Source organism: Phaethon aethereus (assembly GCF_964289735.1).
Source record: "Phaethon aethereus genome assembly, chromosome: 3".
Lineage (NCBI taxonomy): Eukaryota > Metazoa > Chordata > Aves > Phaethontiformes > Phaethontidae > Phaethon > Phaethon aethereus.
Genome location: NC_138576.1, coordinates 17983017 through 18000707, shown reverse-complemented (window position 1 = coordinate 18000707; position 17691 = coordinate 17983017). Strand labels below are relative to the sequence as shown.

Below are 17691 nucleotides of genomic sequence, written 5' to 3'. Positions count from 1 at the left end.
AATCTGATCACTAGATAAACAAACCAAAAAGAAAGCACTTTCTTAAACCAAAAGTCTAGAATCTAAATCAATTAACAGGGAGGGTTTACCTTGGATTTGTGTAACAGACAGCTGGCTTTCATAAAGTAACTATGTAATCATTAACTTCTGCATGCAAAAGCAAAACATGTGTCCTCTTAAGGAAGTAATAAGACCAATTAACCTCAAACTGCATTGGTGTGTTCATTTGAGTTTGTAAACTAGGATACAATGAGGTTTCATTACCTAAGGCATTTGACAGGTCAGGTAATGAAAATTAATTTTAGAACAACAGTATGCCTCTGACAACTGTAAGAACAATTTTTATTTGTTTCTTTATAATACACTTTTTGGGAGGTAAAAGATTCCACTGACTGACAGGCCTAGAAATCAACCACTGGCAATGTGGATGTGCTTAACACTACACTTACGAAAAAGCTATATTAGTAGGACATGGCAAGATGCCTCAGCCTTCAGACAGAGTGGAACTTCAATTAAAGGAAGCACTTGAACTCTTCCCTAGTGGTTTTTCATACTTTAACTTAAGCAGAACAAAACTAGTCCTTGCAGGTACCTAATTCCCTCCTCAATCAATGGAGACAAGTCTATAGCTCTTCAGAGGCATCTAAACTTCTAATCACATAAGCAACTTCTGTAATTCTTTGGGTGGACTTGACTATAGTGCCCACTTTCCTATACAAAAAATTTGGCAAGATTAATAAAAGCAAGTTCCAGAATATTGAGAACAAGGACTGCTGTATGAATAATCACGGTTGTCCAGAGAAAAAGTAAATATGGACAGACATCTCTGGGAAAAGATAACATTTATTTTACCAGAACACTTTAAAAAAGCCATCACCACCAAAAGAAACCCCACTCAACAAACCAATCCCCCTATCCCGCCAAAAACCCCACCCACACAAAACACACACAAAAATCAAATTGTTCTTCAGTTTAGCTTTTTTCCAAAGCAAATTAGAGGAAAAAAGTAGTCTTAGAAAACAAGTTGCCTTTATTAACACTAACACAACTATTTTGCTGCTGTAAAAACAATCTTTAAATATATAATCCTTTCCTTTTTAATAACACTGAATACATAATTTAAGAATAAAAGACCTTTGATTTGTTTTACAATACTGAAAATCTCCAACTCTCAAAATTGTTCTTCTTACTAAAAACTATTTTATTTTTACACTAGGACAATACCTACCAAATCCCGATGCTCCAAACTGACATTGTAACTGAGTAGCTCTGCTACAATAGCTGCATGTCCTTCTTTAGCTGCTGAAATAAGAGCTGTCCAGTTATCCTAGAAAAAGGAAAAAACATTTTTAAGCGATATTCAATATTTCAATACAATTACCTTGTTTTTCAAGTGTTTAACCTACAATATAAAATCCACAACCCCTTAAAAAAAGCTGTCCTTTGGGGGGGGGAAAAAAAAAAAAGTAATAAACTCCTAGACTATTTTCCAGGTATACTCATGAAAGTACAGACCAGCAACTGCTCCAATCTTCCCTTTAATTATCCCCTCTCCTACCCAATACCTATCACTGTCTACTCCTCAGTTCACTGCAGATTAACTTCTTAAAAAAATTTATGGAGGAAGCAACACCTACAAAGGATTAGAGCATGAGGTCAAGACATTGAGAACTGGTGGGTGGGGTCAAGATGGTTACCAAGACCCCAGAAAATGGTGGCGGTCTGTCTCCACATACAGTGGGTAACAGCACCCAAAGGGCTAATATGCAGGGGAATTTTGATCACAGCTTCTGCGGTGGGTTGACCTGGCCCGGATGCCAGGTGCCCACCAAGCCACTCTATCACTCCCCTCCTCAGCAGGATGGCAGGGGAGAAAATAGATGGAAAAAACCCTCATGGGTCAAAATAAAGGCAATTTAATAAAGCAAAAGCAAAGGCCATGTGCAGAAGCAAAGGAAAAAAAACCTTTTATTCTCTACTTCCCAATAGCAGGCGATGTCCAGCCACTTCCCAGGAAGCAGGACTTAGAGCAGTTGCTCCGCAAGACAAAAATGAATGCCCTCCCCCCCCGCCTTTCTCTTCGCTTTTATTGCTGAGCTGACATTATAGGATGTGGAATATCCCTTTGGACAGTTTGGATCAGCTGTTCTGGCAATGTCCCCTCCCAAGATCTTGCTCACCCCCAGCCTACTGGTATAGGGCGAATGCTGGAGAGACAGCCTTGATACTGTGCCTGCACTGCCCAGCAACAGCCAAAACACTGGTGTGTTATACACCACCACCCTTCTAGCTGCCAATACAAAGCACAGCACTATGAGGGCTGCTATGGGGAAAATTAACTCCATCTCAGCCAGGACCAATACAGCTCCTTAGATTTGTGATCACTTCAGAGACACGTTTCCTCTTGCATTCCACGTACCTTCCATCTGCTGCTCAAGCCATGTCCAGGTGTGGACTACTGTTTATGTGCTATACACATATAAATATAGCAACAGTTTATATAGTAACTGTTCTTCCTGTAAGTATAGGAACTGTAACATTAAAGCAAATGACAGACCTCTCCTGGATGTCTACACTGCTACAATTAAACGAAGTTCAAACGAAAAAAAAAACCCACAAGAAACATCCTTTTACTGTTTATCACTCTTCATTGGAATATACAGACCTTTCAAAACTTTCTAACACCACCTCTGTCCTATTCACACTTTCTAGGCATCTTTCACCTAGAGTCAACCTCTTCCGCAAAGGCAGGAAGACAATTCATAAATATGAAACCCTTCTCTGCCATTGTTCTGGCTTTCACCTGAAATAATCCTTTAACCTAAATTCTCCCTCAGTATTTATTGAAAAACACCAAAAGCAAGCAAAAAAAAAAAAAAAAAAGAATTAAAAAATCCCAACATACCACAACTTCACTGAGATAAGCAAAATCACATGGACCTCATCTTTGCTACTGTATTTCTCTGTAGCTCCTACCCACTACTGACAATCCTATTATTACCACTTCCAAGTACTAATCTTCCAAAACAAACAGCAGCAGCATTCAGCAGATACTCTCAGACATTTAAAATATCTTAGATAACCCTATTCTTTGAGGAATCAAATCAGAGGAATAGAGTGCCAAGCAATTTTGGATTAAATTTCTCTTATATGTCATAATTTTCCACCTTTTTTTTTCCTTCCCTCAACACTAACCTAAATTCCTTTTCTTCATCTGCCTCTTGAAATTTCTTCTTCCTCTACTGTTAGGTACTATCACATAAAGCACTAATACTTACTGCATCTTCCAAGTTGCAATTAGCTCCCTTCTTGAGAAGCTCCTGGACAATTTCTAAATTGCCTTGCTCAGCAGCCAACATGAGTGGAGTCTGGCCATTCTGAAATCAGAATGATAGGAAAAGTGATGCATTGGAAAGCGAAGCAAATGATGCACATAGACCAACAACAAAAGGCCAGAAACTACAGAGAAATGTTATTTCCAGTTTTTAATTGCCAGTGAGAAGCAAGTGAGAAGGACTTGTTTGCAAACCATGCAGTAAACTTGAGAACATAATATTAAACCCTGTCCCACAAGAGATTAAAAACCCCAAACCAAAGAAAAAATCCCAAAACATTTCAGACATTAAAAATGGCTACCAAAAAAATTACATTGTTAAATAACTTCCTTTCTGAATTATTTGCCCACTGAAGACACCTCTAATACAGCCTGTTACATCTTTACATCTTGAAGTAACTCAGTCACATTGTTTAGAAATTAATAAATACATAAAACTAGCCTAGGAACCACAATAGCCATTAAAACATGCACACCGATTCAGAGTAACAGCCTTGCTGAAGTCTTAGGAAAAATAGTCATTATATACCATACTTTCATCCTGACAGTATACTAAATACAGGTATCATTCCTGTCCTGTCCAACACGGGTTCTTAGAGCGCCTCATCTCAGGAAAGACGAAAGATAGAAAAGCTGGTTTATTTGCCTTCAAGGATGTTTTAGAAGTCAGTTACAATCTGTCAACCTTCCATCGTCCTATTTCTGTATCAGCAAACTTCTGAGATACAACTATTCTGCATGATAAAAAGTAAAACTTGCTAAATTTGACAGTAAATTTGTTAATTTCAACAACCTTAATAAAGGAAGAGAATTTTTTCTGACTGCTCTTCTGCCTTTTCTCTGTATCATGTAAAAAACTCAAATTATCTAGTCTCTAACTAAGGCAAAAGCTACATGTTAGGAGTTACACACCAGCGATTTCCCTGAAAAGAATAAAAATTAATGCAGACTCAGAATACAGTAAAATCACTAATCTTCATTAGTAAAGCAGAACAGACCTGGCAGATCTTTAAAGACTCTTTCCACAAAGCACAAGAGCTCTCGATCCCCAGGTGTAAGAAATCATGAAAGGAAGGCAGGAGACCAGCATGGTTGAGTGGAGACCTGCTGGTCAAACTAAAGGGTAATAAGGAAATGCACAGGCAGTGGAAGCAGGGACAGGTATCCTGGGAGGAGTAGAGGGAGGCTGCCCGCTTGTATAGGGATGAGGTCAGGAGGGCCAAGGCACAGCTGGAGCTGAACTTAAGAAGCGATGAAACGAATAACAACCTGCTCCTACAGGTATGTCAGCCAGAAAAGGAAGGTCAAAGAAAGTGTACACCCCTTGATAAGCAAGACTGGGAAACTGGTAACAATGAATAAGAAGAAAGCTGAGGTGCTCAATGACTTCTTTGCCTCAGTCTTCACTGGCAATCTCTCTTGCCACATCTCTCGAGTGGACGGCCTGCACGACTGGACTAGAGGAGAAAAGTCCCTCCCACTGTAAGAGAAGATCATCTTCAAGACCACCTGAGGAACCTAAACGTGCACAAGTCCATGGAACGTGACAAAGATGCATCCCAGAGTCCTGAGCGAATTGGCTGATGCAGTTGCCAAGACACTCTCCATAATATCTGTTCCAGCAGTCACGTGAAGTCCCAGGTGACTGGTAAAAGGTAACACTGCATTCATCTTTAATAAGGGTAGAAAGGAGGACCCTGGTGAATACTGACCTGTCAGCCTCACCTCTGTGCCTGTGAAGATCATGAAGCAGATCCTCCTAGAAGCTATGTTAAGGCACATGGAGGACAGAGAGGTGATTCGCGACAGCCAGCATGGCTTCAGCAAGGGCAAGTCCTGCCTGACCAACCTAGTGGCCTTCTATGATGGAGCGACTGCATCAGTGGACAAGGGAAGAGGTACTGATGTTGTCTATCTCTGCTTTGAGAGCAGTCCTGCCAAGAAGGACTTGGAGGTACTGGTGGATGAAGAACTGGACATGAGCTGGCAATGTGCGCTCACAGCCCAGAAGGCCAACTGTGTCCTGGGCTGCATCCAAAGCAGCATGGCCAGCAGGATGAGGGAGAGGATTCTGCCTTTCTGCCCCTCTACTCTGCTCTGGTGAGACCCCACCTGGAGCCCTGTGTCCAGCTCTGGAGCTCTCAGCACAGGAAAGACATGGACCTGTTGGAGAGCATCCAGAGGAGGCCACAGCAATGATCAGAGGGATGGAACAGCTCTGCTGTGAGGACAGGCTGAGAGAGTTGGGGTTGTTCAGCTTGGAGAAGAGAAGGCTCCAGGGAGACCTTCTTGCAGCCTTCCAGTACTTAAAGGGGGCTTCTAAGAAAGATGGAGACAGACTTTCTAGCAGGGCCTGTTGCAATAGGACAAAAGGTAATGGTTTTAAACTAAAAGAGGGTAGATTTCGACTAGAGAGAAGGAAGAAATTTTTCACAGTGAGGGTGGTGAAACAGTAGCCCAGATTGCCCAGAGAGGTGATAGATGCCCCACCCCTGGAAACATCCCAGGTCAGGTTGGACGGGGCTCTGAGCAACCTGATCTAGCTGAAGATATCCCTGCTCATTGTACACTATTCTATGAAAACAGTTAACAGATTAATAAAAATATTTCATGAGTTCTTTCTTAGACATATCTAAAGCTTTTCTAAGGGTGTACTGAAAACATCCGTCCCTTTTTGCTAGGAGAGTTTCAAGCACAGGTTCAATGTTTTAGCACATCATGAAGATTTCACCAACACAGAAACAAAAGCTAACTACTATGCCTGTGACATCCAGATTAATTCTCAAAAGTTTTCCCAGAGTCTAGACACTCCACAACAACTAAATGCTCATATTTCTCACAAGCACCTCAAGTACCGTACATCTGTACGTCAGTCTAAACATTGGAATATCCAAATTATAAAGGGAGACCCCTGTACCTTTTTAGCGAAATCATTCAGTGATGTTACCTCACAGATTAGTTCTCTCTCACAGTCCGTGAGAGAACAGAAGATTCAGAATTGAAGATGCATAAGGTACTTCAGTATCAAGAGCAGAAAGGAAGGCACATCAAAAGAAACTGGAGGCTGTTAGGATTGAAGTGTGTCACACAAGGCAAGCATCTATCATTAGCTGTTAAGTAATCAATGTGTCTGCTATGAGAAAAGAGTGCACACAGGGGAAAGGACGTGCAGGGAAAAGGCAGAGAGACTGAGACTTGCTCCACTTAACTGAAACTGCTGATGTTAACCCAACAAAATCATCCATACACAAACTGACTGGAACATCCTAGTTTTTCTGGCAACTGATCACAGTCAGTGATACAACGGGTTGCTAACAATCTGGGTGATCCTACCATTGGACAAGACACTGCAGCCTGGGAGGTCCTGGCACTAGCAAACCTTGACTTGCCAGCAATCTTTTTAGACCTACTCTGCTGGCACTCCCGTTTTGGTATTTTGTTTTCACCCAAGAACAGATGTCTTGGCAGGTCCAAAACCGGAAACAGAACTGCACTCAATGCCACTGAATTCCAATGAAGAGCTAGCACTTAAACAAAACTCCTATCATTGATATGTATGAACAGCGCCGCTGTTCATATCATGTGTTCATATCATGGGTTTAAAACTGATGCAAACCATACATGTCTCCAGAAATTACCTTCTCCAATGCAATATATGAGAAGGCTGAAAAAATTAGGTATCAGGGAAATGATCTCTGCAAAAAAGGCAGTCACTGAAACCCAGGAGTGTACTCAGTCCCATCAAGAAAAGAATAAAAATTTAGAAAAGAAGGTGAAGGCACTGACACTGTTGATAAAGACAGACTATCAGTCTGATTTCAGCCATGTTGTTGAGAGGAATTACCAGCAGAGGGAACAGACTATTCCTTTTTACCAATACACATCATGCCAGGTGGTGAGGTTCATGTGTATGCTCCAAAATGTAAAAATTCTCCCATCTCAAATACCACAGCATATGCGCATACACAGCATAAAATGAACGTGTCAACAATAAATGAGAACTATTTTAATTGGAACCAGACCTAATAATTACAGTGAGGCTAAATTCTGTACATTGTTTTCACATTTGCATGATGCTTTTTCATTTTGAGTAATATATACCATTTGACTTCTTTCCAAAAATATTCTTTCCATCTTATGCATATTTAAAAAAATAACGCAACAGAACATGCGTTTTCCAAGACTTGCTTAAAAAAAAAGAAAAAAAAAAAAACAAATTGGAAAGCCAGTCTTTCATACACTACAAGGTGAGTAAAAAAACTGCCTGGACTATCAGACTCAATGGGTAATGGTCAACTGTTCACAGTAACTGGTGACCAGTTGGAAGGGTTTGATTGGGGGCTAACGTTGTAGCATCTTCATCAACACCCAGAACCATAAAACAGAAAGTAAGTTTATGGACTGGCCCAAGCTACGGAGAACAGCTGCTGTGCCAGAGGGCAGGGATGCCCTTCAGAGGAAATTCCAAAAGGCTGGAGAAATGGGCTGAGAACTCCCCCGCAGTTCAACAGAGGCAAACACGGAGACTGGAACAGACTGACCCATGCAACCGTACTGGCTAGGGACTGCCTGCCTGAAGTGGGCATTGGGTCCTGATGAACACGAGGGCCATGAGTCAGCAGTGCGCCCCTGCAGCAACAAAGGCAAATCAAATACTGGGCTGCATTAACAAGAGCACAACTAGCCCTCTATGCAACACTGGTGAGGCTGAATCCAGAACGCAATGACCCATTTTGGGCTCCCAACAGAGAGATTCCCAAAAACAGAGACATCAACAAACTGCAGAGTCCAGCAATGGGGTCACTCAATCATTTATGAGACTGGAGCATAAGACATGCAAGCAGAAACCGAGAGCTGGATTTGTTCAGTCTGGAAAACAGAAGAGTAAGGGGGCATCAACATCAGCCTTATACTACCTCGACAGAAAAGGAATCTTAGAAGACAAAGGCAGATTCTTCTCCGAGACATGCAAGAAGACAAGAAGCAACAGTCACAAGATGCAACAAAGGATATTCCAATAAAACGTAAGGAAGATGTTTTTAAACAAAGAGTGGTTAAACACTGGAGCGCTGCCCAGAGAGGCTGCAGGTTCTCCGTCCTTTTGAGGACTTTCAAATCTTGCTTGTTAAGTCCCTGAGCAATATGACGTAACAATGAAATTAGTCCTGCTATTAGGAGGAGACTGAATCTAATGACTTCCAGTGGTCCTTTCTATGCTGAATTTTTCTATGAATCAGATTCTCTGAATATACTACATAAGTCAACACGGTTTCAGTTCTACAACGCTATTTAGGAAATCAGAGCTAAAATAAAAATAGATGATACAAACTGTACATCCAGATGAAAGTAAAGTCCAGACACTTACAAAACAGAAAATCTACTACAGGAGATAAAACAAATTAGTCAAATCATCTAAACTTATTTGTAAAATACACAGAAGACTTAATAGCGTATCAAAATAAGCTGAATTTTAAATATTGTGCAAAACAATGTAAAACATCACTAGCAACATCTGCATGAATCAAACCTCAAAAGAAACTCTCAGGAATCTTTAGTGCAGTATAATGAAGCCACAGCACATTTGCTTGAATTGCTGGTGGTGATATGCTCAAATCAGACTAAATCAGATGACAAAGCAGATGCTAACAATTATCACACTATGCCAGGATTCCGAATAATCCACATTTAAACTCCCTGTTGCGTATCAAGACCTCCTTTGTAATCCTGGTCAAGTCATTTAATCCTTCTGGTTACACCTAGACTTACTTTTTGGATACATATCTTTTAAGCCAGATGCACATGTGCTCAGAGTAAATTGCTCCTATTTGGATCATATAACAAAGTTTCTCTTGCCTGGAAACGAGGATGCAGGGGAAGAGTTGTTATCATCCCAGCTTTCACCCCAAAACAGACAGGGTAAGAATGCACATGCAGCTGGATCTGTGAATTGCGAAACAATTCCTGGCCACAGAAATACAGGTATAGTTTCAATTCAAAAAGTAAGGATGGAGCTGCATTTTCCAGCTCAGAAGAGCACTCAGAAAACAAATACAACAAAAGATGCCGAGGTGATAACAGACACTGAATACTGTGTGTTAGTCTCTGCAAAGGTAAGCAATCACTTGAAAATAAAACTGAAATTTGCATGTTAAATAACCAGTGTGATCTCACTAATTATTCATTCTGTAGCTAGTAAGCTGCAATATGAAACTGACCTTTCAAAAAATCATCTTACCTCATTTCTCTCATCTACATCCCTGCATTTCTCAAGAAGCGCTTTCAGAGCGGGAACATTTCCTTCTTCTACGTAGGTCAACAGACTCTGACTCATCAGACTTGCCATCTTCACACAGTATTTAAAATGCTTCTATAACAAAGCTTATCTGTATTTCAGGAAAGGAAAAAAAGCAAAGTGTAAGCAAAGGCTATGAGATTTAACTTTGATATTAAAAAGCACGAATTGTATATGCCAATAAGTTATTGGTTGTGTACGAACACACACCATTCTCCTCAATAAAACACTGTGAAGACACGTGCTTTGAAATACACTACATTTCAATGAAAAGTCAATTTTACAGAAGATGAATTATTCTAATTTTTAGGTATTGTCTAAATATGTATTTTGAGTGGAATGCATAGTAATCTTTCATTTGCATAAATTTTTCTGCATATATAACATTATAGGAATACCTGTATATGTTACATACTTTATATATACTAGTTAGTTACAATATAACCCTTATCCTTGATGTACATAAGCAGAATATCGAGACTATTCAGCATTATGAAACACAGTGATATCTAAATTGCAGCCATACAGAACTCTGAGAAACACCATTTATCAAATCAGTTATTACCATCTTTATCCCGACATGCCTGCATGTGATGGCACGTTGTTAACTTGCTAGTCAAACACAGCTTCTGTTGACTGATTATATGTTTTTAACTTCTAAGACAGGAAAGGTTTTTCTTGGTTAAGGCACACCATTAAGAACCATTTAAGACCTCCTAAAAAGTTGTGGTCTAGTAAGTTCAGAGAACCAGTAGTACTACTGTGCCAAATTTGTACGCATACTGCTCCTGAAGCTGAATTATTCATTGCACCTAAATTAAGTTTCATCGTACGCAGAACAAGTCGTGGGGCTAACGACAATACTCCACACACAGCCCGCCATCTTCCTCCTCACCAGTAGATGACACGATTGCTCTCTCTGGCTTTTTCTCATGTGACAGCAGTGTAACAGCAGAGGAAAAACTCCAGTTTAGTGATAGCTAAAGCCCATTGGTTAAGTTATTCTCTACCAGGCAGAAAACAAAAGACCAGTGGCTTTCCCAGGCAAATGTCTCTTTTTGGCTAATGTTCCACTTCATTTTGGGGTGCAGAAAAACTCACTGGTTGCTTTTATGTGAGGGTGGAAGTTAGAACGAGAGGAAACCAGCCGACCTTCACTACCCTTAGGGCAAAGAAGTTAGTTTAGAGATTTAAATCAAACAATGTAGCACCGCTTTAAATTGCTTACATAGTAACAAGTATCAAACCATCCTTTCTGCTTTATCAAGTAAGTATATATAGACAAACACAGTCTTGTCGGGATACGTTAGACACAACCTAAGCTCACCTACAGCACCACAGCCATCAGATGACCAACATACAGAAATATAAAAAAGCCAGCAAAGAAGCCAACATGCCCACTTCAGTTAAGACAACAGCAGCTCTGGGTACATGGAGAAGAACTTTATGCACACACAAATGTCTAGTGACTAAAGAAACTATAAACTACGTACATTTTGGTATGCAAGCAGAAGAACCCAAGAAAAACGAGGCAAAGGAGGGACTGTGACTCCCACTATTAAATTTGGGCTTAAAATTCAGGTTGCAGTTTAAAGGACAAATTCCAAAGAGGAGTTAGGCATCTGAACTGTCCATACTCCAAATGTCCACACACGATGTAAAAATACACAAGTCAAATCCTATCATTCAGGCATCATTTAAAACCCAAACCTAAAATCAGTTAAAAAAAATTTTAAAATCTAGATTTGACACACAAAGCCCAGCAAAAGTTCTACTAGGCACTGCACAAATAGCCAATCTTTCCCACAAGAAAGCTATAAATAAACTAAGAACAAAAGGTCTGTCATGTTTACTGTACAGCTGAAGAACCATCATGCAAAGGGGGCTGAGCAGTACAACAGTGGTATCATATAATTGTCTTTATTTTTTTAAGTAGGAGGAAGAGCTAATTGAGAGGTTGCAAACTAAAAACAAAAAAACAAAACACACACCAAAAAAAAAAAACAACCACCACCACCCACAACAAAAAAAAAAAACCCACCACCAAACCACTAAACCGTACCAAAAATGAAAGGTTGAAAAGAAACAGTAACTGAAGTGACTTTGTGCCCACACACAGGCATTTCAGATACAAAAATAGCAGAAAAGTCAGCATCTTGCCTGGCATCCAGCTGCCAGTCCAGAACAGTTCACCTCCCTTACAACCTGCACTGGTATCTTATAGCCCTATTACAGATTGCCCAGATGTTCTTGGGCACCTAAAATGATGTTACATATTCACATGCAGGCACGTGAATGCCTCCCATCATTTTTTACTTATTTCAACAAAAATTCATGAAACATGACTTGTCAGTAGCTCCACTGCTACCACAGATATTTTCTGATTTCCCTGTGCAACGTTCCAGTTTGTCTCCTGTAGCTGCGCCTTAAATACCAACGTTATTTTCCATACTACACAGTACATTTCAAATATGAAATTGAAAACTATACTAAAAATCATCAGCAAAACATGACTACAATGTCTCACCAAGAGAATTATACTCTGCAGGTGCTATCAAAATTTCACCAATTAATTTTTAGCTGGTGCTAAAAAGAAAAAAAGGCATTCAGCATTGCTTCTTCCTCAGAGTAAGATTCCTCCCTTGATGTTCCCTACTGTCATACTTCAAAAAGGCAAAGGCAGCCCTGCTGCACTGTAGATAAGTATCCTGCTTCAGAAATCATTACTTGGAAGTCCCAGTTACCAAGACAGCGCAGCTTCTGCCTTAATGTAGTCTGAATCCTTAGAGGCAACTTAAACCTTTGACTAACAGCACAATACCTGATGCTGAAGAACACATATAGAGCTCTTTTTACAAACTCCATGTTAATGCTACTTTTTTTTAAATGGTAAAAGCTTTGTAGGGGTGAACCATCTCCAAGTATGTTAATACTCTTTGTCACCTATGCTTCAGTGTAATGTAATACTCTCTTAGAATTATTAAATCTCTTTTATAAAAACAAGAGCAACAACATCTAATATTATAATTATGGATTTTATATTCTCATGCTTTCATTTGCCACTTTTCAGGCAAGCTTCTTAGAGCATCCAAAAGATTAACATCACTGGTGGATGGGAAAACACTGTTTAGGGAGTCAGTAACAGAAATTTCCATTTAAAATACAACCTGAATGCACCATATTAATCTATGTGTCAGTGTTCTCATCCTTAAATAAACCCAGCTAAATAAAGCAAAAAAAAAAAAAAAAAGTGCACACCCCCCCAACAAACAAGCAAAAAACCCCCAAAAACCCACACCACCCTGCCAACAAAAATACATAAAAAAGGTTGGTGTTAAGTTTTTTGGATGCTTTACTTTTCCCCTTTCCTCCCCAAGAACAATAAACATGCCTGAAATTAGGCTGTAGTTCATTCATGATATTTTCACTTATAACAGCAAGTCAATATAAATTGAGCACAGCCACAATCCAACTTTTCATTAAATAAGATTTATGTTACTATGTTATAAAAATTAAGCACTGTACTCAAAGTCCATATGGGTGCTGGACACTAAGGCACGATTTATTCCAGTGCTTAACATTTATTTTAAATTACCCTAAGTGCTTCAAACCAAGACTCTGAGGTACAGTCTCTAGCTAGATGAGTAACTCTATTCTGGCCCCTCCAATGGAAAACCTCTTGAAACACGTATTTATACACTTTTTCAAAACAAACAACCCTAGAACAAAAACCTCAATAGTTTATCCTTTACCAAAATAAAGAACAAGAACTTAATCCCTGCCAAATTTCATAGATCTAGTGCAAAACCAGTACCCTTCAAGAGCATCAAATACATATACAGTCCTTAATTGCTCAATTAACAGTATTTACTTTGTTCCTTGACACAACAGAAGTATTTTCACAACATATAACAAAACTTTCAATTTAAACCCATTTGGAAATGGATCCCCTTTCCAATAAGGATTAATGCTGCTGGTTTTTTTTTTCCTCTCACCAAAGCCAGCCCATTCCCAACCCACAAACCAGCTCTTCATTCACAACACAAACTTCCAAGGTTGGAAATCTCACAATGCCCTCGGGTAGCAAATCCCAGTGTTTTAGGAGACTAACAACACACCAAGAACTATGAAAAGATATATTAAGGGCACAAATGCTCAGGCGAAGGTAATGTTTGCACAAGGATTAACCTGGTTTTGTAAGGCGCTCACATCCTGAGCTGAAGCAGACGTTATCACTGTTTTGGAAAAACTGCAAAAATTCTTTCATTTACAACATCTCGTTTCTCTCAACTGCACCAATACTGACTGCAGAGGTCCCGGTAACTCAAATCTGCAGATATTTAATATACTCTTCGAATCTTGTATCAGTTTCTAATTACATAAAAAAAAGTATTACTACACACTAAATTTTCCAAGTATCACCATCTTTTTCATAGCTCTGCCCCATTTTTTTAACTGTGGGACCTGTGATAATTTATGAATAAATATCAAAATTGGTCAAACACTAGCATTATTGAGAAGACTTTCTTTTCTTATTTTGTTTTCAATAGGTAAAGATCATAGTGACTTCAATAAAATTCATTCCTTTCATCATAAGATGAAAAAAACTGTTGCCTTCTTTCTAATGTTTCCTTCTATTTCCAGATACTAAAGCTACCTTCCCAACATGCAACGCTGTGGCAGATCTTTCGGTTAACTGTAAAAGGAAATAATTACAGTGCTGCTGAAATCTGGGCATGTACAAATCAGATAGAGAAACACGCAGTATTGTGCCCTTAAGAACTGGAAATGCCATCCTTCCAAAGCAGAATTTGAAGAAATATGGAATGCAGAAGAATTACACAAATAAAATTTATTACAAAAGACTAACATAAGTCAGTTTCATACTCTCACATATATTTATGCTTTATGATGGCATGAAAAATGAAAAACAAGTTGGAACATCACCTTTACTCATGCTGCAGAGAATCTTGCTAATATAAGCATTACCTGTCATTTATGACACCTTACTGCAATACTTGCTAAATGGACATACTTCATAAACTTTAAGAGTCAGGCATCACACGAAATGGTAAATATTTTTAATTAGTCTTTCTATAGGGACTGAGTCAAACAGAATTCTGTTTAAAAAACAAACTTTCAAAACAGTTGAAATAAGTCTCTAAAATATTAATTCCTGGTATTCGAAGGCAGAAGACAATAACAAATCTAAGTTTTTATATGTAGTCTACACCCACACCTCTTCTCCAATGCCTGAAGATCCAGTATGATTAATGACTTTATGATGATTTTCAGCTTTTCCTTATTCATCTAGGAACATTTATATTACTTCTCTTAGCCACACCCCTGTTATCCAGATGAGAAACATTTGAATAGAGTACCTTGTGTTTTCGTCACTCTACATCAAAGAACAAGTAGTGTAACTAGAAAATATTGAAAGACACAAAAAGGTAACTATAGATAGAGACACAGACATTCTTATTTTGAAACCCATAACAAATAGAATTAAAAAAGGTTTGCACAAAAGATGGTTGTAACCATTATTACAGTACACTAAAAAATAACAGAAAACTGGAGACACGCAAGTAATTCTTTTCCATCTTAGGCAACAGCCATTTCTAAATATTGTAGTGAGGGAATTTTTTTTTTTTTTAATAAATCAAAACTAGAGATTACATCCAAAGTACTGGAAAGACACAAAGAGATATTTAAACAAAAAGTCACCACTGTCATCTGATAGCAACTATCAAATATGTCTATGTTCTGTCCTGGTTAAAAAGATTGGTTAAAATAACGGTTTTGTGAAGTAACTGGTAATGGAATTTAAACCTTATCAGAGAGGCTAGTCTACCTTTAAGACTGAATTTAAGTGTGGTCAACAAACAATAGAGTTTTGCTAAGCACATCTGAATTGCAAGAGAAAATTCAACTCATGTACAAAATACAAAACACTAAGATCATACAAAATACTATTTGAGGTTTCAAATACTTAAAAAGAAGTAAACACAAACAGGTTATCAATATTAAGTTTTTCAAAAAATTATACCAACCAATATAAATTAATTCTGTCAAAACCTGTAAAAAACACATGAGTTCAGGAAGAAAGTCTACAATATGATCTTATACTGTCTCACAAAAGCAACGCATTCTCTGTATCATAAGATCAAGGGTTTGTTAGTCACAGCCACAAGGTCTACGACAAAATCTAACTTTTAGAGTATTTTCACTTAAGGAATAAGTCGGTTGCGATTAAGTTTTTTTTGTTAAAGAGATTTTAAAATTAATATAGCCACATTTCAGAAGCTGTGGTCACACATTATTTCAAGTAGATTTTAATTTCTTGATAACCAAGTTACTTTAAATAACCACTACTGCAGAACACAGAACAAACGTCCATTTGACAGACAAATACATGGGTTTTCTTATGCATTCTGACCCGATAAAAAACGCCTTTTGATCTTTCAATTTCTTTATTATTTGACAATGCGGGGGTGGTGGGTGTCAGATAATTACTCCCATGACTCAAACACTTTTCCAACAAAAAAACATATTACTGTATTACTCTAGCATCACTCTTTCATCAAAAGTTACTGATGGGAAAGCACTTTCCCCGGTAATTTTTTAAGCATGTATAAGAATTAGCAAAGCCCTGTCCTTCAGGGATTTTGCTGTTCAAAGTCAACTGCTTCAGTGGTGCCCAGTGATAGGACCAGAAGCACAATGGGCACAAACTGAAACACAGGAGATGTCTTCTGAACATCAGGCAACACTCTGTCACCGCGAGGGTGAGCCAGCGCTGGCACAGGTTGCCCAGAGGGGGTTGCGGCATCTCCATTCTTGGAGATACTCAAAAGTCGTCTGGGCAACCTACTCTTGGTAGCCCTGCTTAAAGGGGGTGGGTTGGTCCAGATGACATGCGGAGATCCTTCCCTGCCTCAACCAGTCTGTGATTCTTCACCTTAGAAACTAGATGCCAAACTTTCCTGACGTGTCGAGCTTGCACCCATCTCTCCGAGTTAACAAAAGGAGAGAAAAACAGTACCACAACGGGCTCCCCCGCCCCCGGGGTCGGGGCTGACAGCGACACTAGACCGTGCCCGCGGCACCTCACGGGCCGTTTTGTCTCCTGTAAGGTGTCCTCGCCACCCACAAAAGAGGGCCCCTCCCGCCCGTCGCACACAGCGCTGCCGGTGCCCCGGGGGCTAGCCAGGGCGGAGCGGCCCGGGCGCCGCCGCTGCTCCCAGCCCCGCCGCCCTCCAGCCCGGTCCGGGGCGGAAAGGGAACCAGGTCCCCGAGCCCGCCGCGACCGTTAATCCCCCTCCGCCGGCCAGTCCGCTGGGACCCCGCCGCTGCAAGGGGGCGCCGGGCGCGGCGGCGACGAGGGGCTCCGCGGCTCCCTTTGTTTGGCAGGCGGGAGCGCCTCCTCCGCCGTGCCCTTCCCCTGTCCTTCCGTGCCCGGCCGGCGTCGTCTCCGCTCTCCCCTTTCCTCTCGCCACTCACCCCACAATCGGAGGGGGACTCGGCTCCCCGGGCCCAGCCGGAGACTGACAAAGACGCAGCAGCCCCGAACAGCTCTTCACTTCCCCCCGGCAGCGGCGGCCATTTTACCTCCCTGTGCCCTCCTCTCCACAGCGGGTTGGTCACGTGGGCAGGGGGCGGCACCGCCCACCTCCCAGAGGCAGGGCGGCGGTTCCCCGGCGGCCCTGGGCGCCGGGCCCTCTGGGCAGCCCGGCCCCAGCTTCCCACAGGTACAGCCAGCCGCTTGTTGAACGGCCCGCAGGGCTGGCGCGCTAATAACCGTGTGTAATCGGCTAATAACGGGGATCTAAAATAAACAAAACCCTGCCCGGGAGCGCTGGCGGCAGCGGGCCACCGCGCTCCGCGGCGTCCCCAGCGATAAGCGGTGGGAGGAGGCGCTGACGGACGGAGCCCAGCTCTGCGCTCCTCAGGACGGGCAGCCCCGAGAGGTGGCTCCGCCATGGAGGGTACCCGGCGCACGCTGCCGTAGCATTCACCCCCCGGGCCGCTTTCTCAAAGAGGTGGAAAAAAAGTCTTTGTTAACAAC

At 40.8% G+C, this 17691-nt stretch overlaps 1 protein-coding gene across 6 annotated transcripts in view; it reads right to left on the bottom strand.

Annotated features, from left to right (window-relative positions):
- KIDINS220 (kinase D interacting substrate 220) overlaps positions 1-9677 on the bottom strand; it is a gene marked incomplete at both ends in the record, with an annotated part of 74152 nt that extends 64475 nt beyond the window's left edge. For all 6 annotated transcript variants that reach the window (XM_081997311.1, XM_081997313.1, XM_081997315.1 and 3 more), the window contains 3 exons: positions 1229-1327; positions 3279-3377; positions 9570-9677. In XM_081997311.1, coding sequence (XP_081853437.1) covers positions 1229-1327; positions 3279-3377; positions 9570-9677 — 306 coding nt within the window. The remainder of the gene's footprint in view (positions 1-1228; positions 1328-3278; positions 3378-9569) is intronic.
- Between the last annotated feature and the right edge of the window lie 8014 nt (positions 9678-17691).